The sequence below is a fragment of the Meriones unguiculatus genome, chromosome 21 (genome assembly GCF_030254825.1).
Source record: "Meriones unguiculatus strain TT.TT164.6M chromosome 21, Bangor_MerUng_6.1, whole genome shotgun sequence".
In the NCBI taxonomy this organism is placed as follows: Eukaryota; Metazoa; Chordata; class Mammalia; order Rodentia; family Muridae; genus Meriones; species Meriones unguiculatus.
Window position 1 is genome coordinate 19870778 of NC_083368.1, and position 7175 is coordinate 19877952.

Genomic DNA, 7175 nt, shown 5'->3' on the forward strand with positions numbered 1-7175 from the left:
AGCCTAGTCTACAAAGTCCAGCACAGCCAAGGGTATACAGAGAAACTGTCTCAGAAAAAAAGCCATAATAATAATAATAATAGTTACCTGTCTTAGAACAGTAGATAGCAAGCATTCCTGACACATGGTAATCATCAAATGGTGACATTGCTGTTACTGTCACCCTGCTCATTCCCTGGACTTCCTTAAATCTATTTTCCTTAAGTCAATTCCCTTCTGAAACACCTGTAGTTGGGCTCTTGGTGCTACCTGCTTCTTTTGTCTGCTTCAGTTAGCGCCATCTCCTGTATTCCCTGGCTTTTTTTTTTTAATAATTTATTTAATTTTATTGTATGTGCATTAGTGTGAAGGTGTTAGATCCCTTGGAATTGGGGTTACAGACAGTTGTGAGCTGCCATGTGAGTGCTGGGAATCGAACCCGAGTCCTTTGAAAGAGCAGACAGTGCTCTTAACCACTGAGCCATCTCTCCAGCCCCCTCCCTGGCTTTCTGAATGTGGCTTCTAACCCTGAGTCCTTCTCCTAGATGACCTTGACTTGGCTAAGAAATTGAAGTCTTAAAGATGGCCCTTAGGACCTCACCAGCACTCGTTTCATTTCTGTCTCTTGTCTTCATTGTATCTCTGTGTGACCTCATTATGAAGTTTACCATACTACGAGATGATTTATGCAGGTCTCTTACAGGCCAGCAGCTGGAAGGCTGTAACCCCCGGGTCCTGTCTGCTCTTGGCAGGACTTGGTGTAGCCTTGAGCTGAACTTTTGTTTGTTTTAGAAAATAAGGTGGCTCACTTGCTGCTGAGCCTGACAGCGTATGTTTAATTTCTAGGACACACATGACAGAAGGAGAGGCCAACTCCTGAAAATTGTCCTCTGGCTTTCACACACATGCTGTGGCATTTGAATTCTCATAAATAATGAACGTAAAAGAAACCCAAGTAGGGCATGATGATGCGTGCCTGAAATTCTAGCGCTTAGGAAGCAGGCAGGAGGATGAGGAGTTAGAGGCCATCCTGGGCTGTATAGCAAGACTCTGTTTCAGCAAAATGGAAAGAAAACTAAAAAGGAGGGGTTAGGTTGGGCAAACAATAATATAACAAACCTTAGGACTGTTGACTTTTCTCTAGGCTACAAGCATCTTACGGACAGGGATCACCTTTAGACTTACCCTGGGTTTCCAGAAAGGTTCTTCCCAGAGGTTGAAGGAGGCTGATCGAGGTACATGCCTCCGATTTAAGCTGCGTGGAGGCAGAATCTGATGCCAGCCTGGTCTGCTTACCAAGATCCCTCTTGCAGGAAAGAAGGAGGGAGAGAGGGAGAAAGTTGTAGAAAAATTAATGTTAATTACTTTTTTAAAAAAACAGTCATTCCATCAATCTTTAAATGAATAAATTAACTAATTTAAACAAGAAGACTTAAAGAATTACTATTGGCATGGAGAGTGGTAAACTGTCCATTGATTGGAAACTGTTTGACTATATAAATATCTTAAGAAACTACAGCATACCATGCTCCAGACTGATGAAATGAGGAGAGTGTACAAGAACCTTCCCTTTACAGCCTTGTACAGTATGCTGCCTAGCACGGAGCTGGTCTGTAGTACATGCTTGTGATTCTAGCACTCAGGAGGCCGAAGCAGGAGACCTGAAGCTTCAGAGCAATCTGAGCTATGTAGTGAGACCATCTGAAAATACCACCAAAAAACAAAACAAAACAAAACAAAAAACCCACATGAATAAGTACCTAAAAATTCTTGGTCACCTCTCTCCGAGTCTCTAGAAATGACAGTCATGGGTTCTTTTATTCTGTACCCTTCCTCTAACAAAGTATTGTGAATGTGATGCTGCCTTAAAGGATGGTAATTAATAAGGACTGTTTTTATTTTAGATGCAGGAGGTATCCACACAGAGGCTTGTACAGAATGTCTGCCTACTTTCAGTGACAAGAAAGATCAAATAACAGAAAGTCTAACAGAAGCTACAGATATTGGTAATTTACTTCATAATTTTAAAAGCCAGGCATATTGGCACTCTTTTAATGCTTGCATCTGTCCTTCCCCATCTCTTTTGATTAATTCTGGTTAGAAGTATTTTCTTAGATATTAGAATGGCTACATCAGATTGCTTCTTAGGTCCATTTGCTTGGAGTATCTTTTTCCAACCCTTTACTCTGAGGTAAGGTCTGGACAACTCCCTGTGCCCTGGAAGTGCTGAGCAGCCCCAGCTAGTAGTAGACATTAAATAATAGAAATATTTGGTTATGCAGTTGTCGGGGTTGGGGATTTAGCTCAGTGGTAGAGCGCTTGCCTAGCAAGCGCAAGGCCCTGGGTTCGGTCCTCAGCTCTGGAAAAAAAAAAAAAAAAAAAAAGACAAAATAACAAAAAGACCAAAAAAAAACAAGGTAACTGGTTATGCAGTTGTCTTTGGGGGTTTCTTAGAGCGTATGACCAAAGGGAACTCTTCTGTTTTCTCACTGGGCTAGCTAGTCATGAGTGGCATGAGCGCTTCCCTTAGGGTAGAGTGTGCTGAAGTGGTTTCTGGCCCAGGCTTCCATTCCAGGGCCAGACATTTTCCAATTCGACAGAAATTTTCATTTCAGTAGTGCCTGTCCTCCAGTTGCCTACCCTTCTGTCTTCCAGCACTCAATAGGCACTTCCCCTTCTTCCTCTCTGTGTAGCAGAAGAATGGATCCTGTTTTCACCTTCATTCTCTTAGTCTTTGTCTTTTTATTGAGGTATTAAGACCTTTGATATGTAGATACCAGTGATCAGTGATTGTTAATTTCTAATATTTTGGTGATAGTGCTGCTGTTGTGGGGGGAGGGTCCATTATGGTTTGCTAGTCTGAGGTTATTTATTGTCTGTGTTTTCATGGGTGTGGTTAACCTCCTTGGGTTCAGGTTTCCCTCTAGCACCTTCTATAGGGCTGAATTTGTAGATGAATATTGTTTAAATTTGACTTGATTGATGAATGTCTCATTTTCTTCTATGGTGATTGAAAGTTTTGCTGGGTATAATAGTCTGGCTGGAATCTAGGGTCTCTTAGAGTGTGCAAGACAGCTGTTCAGGCTTTTATAGAGTCTCCATTGAAAAGTTGGATGTAATTCTAATAGGTCTGCCTTTATATATTACTTGCTCTTTTTCCCCTGAAGATTCCCTCCCACACCAAGACAGGGTTTCTGTGTGTAGCCCTGGCTGTTCTAGAACTCACTCTGTAGACCAGACTCAGAGATCTGCCTGCCTCTGCTTCCCAAGTGTGCCACCACCACCTAGCTTCCCTTGCAGCTTTTATTAATCTTACTTGTTTTGTATGTTTAGTGTTTTGTTTATTATGTGGCAAGAGGACTTGCTTTTCTGGCCCCAGTCTACTTTGGTGTTCTGTAAGCTTCTTGTACCCTTATAGGCATGTCCTTTTTGGGGAATTGGGGGGGGGGGGTTGTTGATTCTTTTTGTTATTGTTTGTTTGGGTTTTGTTTGTCCTGTTTTTGAGACAGGGTTTCTCTGTGTTGCCTTGGCTGTCCTGGACTGGCTTTGTAGACCAGGCTGGCCTTGAACTCATAGAGATCCGCCTGACTGCCTCCTGAGTGCTGGGATCATAGGTGTGCACCACCGTGCCCAGCAGACATGTCCTTCTTTAGGTTAGGAAAGTTTTCTTCTATGATTTTGCTGAAAATATTTTCTGTGTCTTTGAGCTGGGAATATTCTCCCTCCTCTCTATTCCTATTATTCTTAGATTTTGTTTTGTTTTTTCATAGTATCCCAGATTTCCTGGATATTTTGGGTCAGAAATTTTTTTTTAATAATTTTTTTATTTTTTATGCACGTTGGTGTTTTACCTACATGTATGTCTGTGTGAGGGTATTGGATCTGTCGGAACAGGAGTTAAAGACAGTTGTGAGCTGCCATGTGGTTGCTGGGAATTGAACTCAGGTCCTCTGGAAGAGCAGCCAGTGCTCTTAACCGCTGAGCCATCTCCCCAATCCCCAGAAATTTTTTTAATTTGAGATTTTCTTTGACTAATGTCTCTATTTCTTCTATTGTATCTTCAGTGTCTGAGATTCTCTCTTCCATCCCTTGTATTCTGCTGAAACTTGCCTCTGTAATTCCTGTTATACACCTAATTCTTTCAGTTTGTGTTTTCTTTATTGTTTCTATTTTCTTTTTCCAGTCTTAAACAGTTTCCTTCTAAGATGATGTAGCCAGCCCTGATGAAACTAGGATCAGATAGAAGGGGAGGAGGACCTCGTTATCAGTGAACTGGGGAAAGGGCATAGAGGGAGAAGAGGGAGGGTGGGACTGGGAGGAGATAAGGAGGGGGCAACAGCTGGGATACTTAGTGAATAAATTGTGAGAGAGAGAGAAAAGAAGAGGGAAGAAAGAAAACAGTTTTCTTCATCTGTTTGTGTTTTCTTGGCTTTCTTAAAGGGATTTGTTCATTTTGTCCAATTTTTGTGTGTGTTTCCCATGTTTTCTCTGAGGTGTTTATTAATAAATTTCCTCCTTAGGGACCTCTATCACCTTCATATAGTCGGTTTTGAGGTCTTTTTCTTGCGCGTCAGCTATGTTGCAGTATTCAGGGCTGGTGTGGTAGGATTCTGCCCCTGGTGGAGACGTAGCACCCCAGCTGTTGGTGATTGTGGTCCTGTGCTGGAGTCTAGGCATCTGTGCTTCGGGGTTGTTGTAGGTCTAGGGGCTGATTTCTGGGTTTGTCTTTGTTGGGTGGGTGTTTGGGTCCTTGATTTGGTTTCCTCTCTAGATTTTTCAGAGTGATGGTTGTGTGTTGTTTTGTTGGCCTGCTCTGCTCTGTTTATGGGGAATGGTTGCTGGCATTGGAGCCTGGGGGAAGGACAGGCCAGGGGGAATGATCTGTGACATCTACCAGAGGCATGGACAGCGTGAAGGGAAGCTGCAGCTGGTGTTCTGTTGCAGTGCTAGGGGGACCCTGATAATTGGGGTTGGAGAACAGAGCTATGGCTTCATTCTTAATGTCTTTAAACTATTTTTGAGTGTTAATCTGGTACTATGTTTTTTTGTTGTTTTTGACTACAGGTTTTGGTAATCGCTGTGGAAAACCTAAAGGACCAAGAGACCCACCTTCAGAATGGACATGATTCAGGGAGCTAAAAGACACTTTAAATTATACTGGAAAATTCAAGTGCCACCGAAAGCCAGATTTATAGTCGTCCATCTTTAAAATGTGGGACTAAGAGCAGTGTAGATTGTTACCTTAATATTTTCTGCTGGGACCATCTACCTGCCTTATAGTACACTTAGGAAAAAGTATTACCTATTGTTTGTTTTGTAACTTCAAGTATTACTGCCTTAATGTCTCTTAACCCTGTTACAAGCTGCTTGTAGACCTGTTAATATAGTAATACTTTTATGATAAATTGAGTTAAAGGACTACTCTTTTACCTGTTTTATCATGTATGCATTATTTTGTATATGTACAGGGCAAGTAGGTATATAATTTGATAAAGTTGAAGTCATAAAATATTATTAACAGAAGATGTAAGAATTTCTGCATGGTCTAAGTCTTTGTGTACCTTACTTGTAAATTATTTGCCCTGAAGTTTTAGAAAACAGTTTCTGAATTTTAAAATTGCTGGAATCATGCAGCCAGCATTGCAGGTTATCAGAGATCAAAGATTGTAATAATAATACATTTTGTAAATTGTAAGCAAAAAGTTATTTTTATATTATATACTGTCTAATTGTCCATCCTAATGGTTCTTGTTTTCATCTAGTCATGGAGATTCAGTAAGTGCCTTGGAACAATATTGAATTCTCTTAGCTCGTGTGTGTTACTTTAAAATTTGAATTCAACTGGGATTAGAAGACTATCAGAGTACATGTATGTTTCAGGATATTTGACCTGCCATTAAAAACAAACAGTTTTACACTGCTACATCTTGTATTGCTTTTTTTATTCTGAAGAAAAAGATTTACTTTTTTAAATCGTGTCTTTGTGTACATGTGTGGAGTTATGTACGTGTGAGTGCTGGTCCACAGAGACCAGAGGCATGCAGTCCTCCTGGAGCTGGGATCACAGGACACTGTCGACTTCTGAAAACTGACCTTGGGTCCTGGAAGAGCAGTGTGCACGCGTCACTGTTGCACCGTCTCACCAGCCCTTCACTCCTACCTGTTAAGTCATATCTTGTGGGTGGATGTAATCATTTAATTATGGAATGGGACAGCCTAGAAATCCTGCTTTATGTCTGGAGATGGCGACATGGAAGACTTGTAGGATAGGAGGGTCATTTGATCGCTTGGACTTACAAGTTTTAAGACTAGTCTGTGCAACATAACGAGATTTGAAAGTGAGACTAGAAAGTGCCTTCTGAGAAAAACCATTCTCAGCACTGTCCTTGGTCAGTACCAAGCATCCTGTCATTCTCTTCTACGATCCCAGAAGAACACGCAACAAGGGAGGGCCCTGCATGTCTTCCCCTCCCAGGATGGAAGCTCATACTCAGACTAAATTTCAGTCTCAGGGATTGGAGTGCACACTATGCTTGCCCTGTGCAGTTAAAAAAACCGGAAACCATGAGCCTGAAGAGAGAGTAATTAATTCATAGGGTTGTTTCCATGCTGTAATCTTGCGTGTTTGTTGTTTCTGCTTTAGTTATTCGTTTGTGATTTCTGTTAAGTTGGTTTTAATTTTTGCACCAGGATCTCATGTATTCCAGACCGGGGTGAGTGCTATTATATAGCCACAGTGGGCCTTGGTTTGCTGCTGATCCTCCTGCCTCAACCTCCCAAATGATTATGAGATTCACTCCCAGCTTTGTGTTAGCATTTTAAAACAAATGGTTTTCATGGTGATTGGTTAGAATAGGAGTTTTTGTGTGTTTTAGGCATTAGAAAATGGTAGTCCAGGAGATACTTGACTGTTTCAAGATACAGGTATTTTAGGCTGTGTCAGTGCTACAGCCCATGCTGGCAAATTACTTCCTAATAAAGCTTAAACTGATCTGGACTGAAAAAGTTTTAGGGGCAAAGAGATAGTTGAGTCAACAGAGTGCCTGTTACGAACACAAGGACCTGAGTACGGATCTCCATCGCTCAAAAAAACAGACAGGTGTGGGCCGGACCTGGTGGTGCACACATTTATTCTTAGCACTTGGGAGGCAGAGGCAGGGGGATCTCTGAGTTTGCAGCCAGCCTGGTCTACGGAG

The 7175-nt window shown here is 41.6% G+C and overlaps 1 protein-coding gene across 3 annotated transcripts in view; it reads left to right on the forward strand.

Annotated features, from left to right (window-relative positions):
* Ptpn12 (protein tyrosine phosphatase non-receptor type 12) overlaps positions 1–5902 on the forward strand; it is a 64799-nt gene extending 58897 nt beyond the window's left edge. For all 3 annotated transcript variants that reach the window (XM_021650491.2, XM_060373955.1, XM_021650492.2), the window contains 2 exons: positions 1884–1985; positions 5044–5902. In XM_021650491.2, the coding sequence (XP_021506166.2) occupies positions 1884–1985; positions 5044–5105 (164 nt within the window). In that variant the 3' untranslated portion in view covers positions 5106–5902. The remainder of the gene's footprint in view (positions 1–1883; positions 1986–5043) is intronic.
* The last annotated feature ends 1273 nt before the right edge of the window (positions 5903–7175 follow it).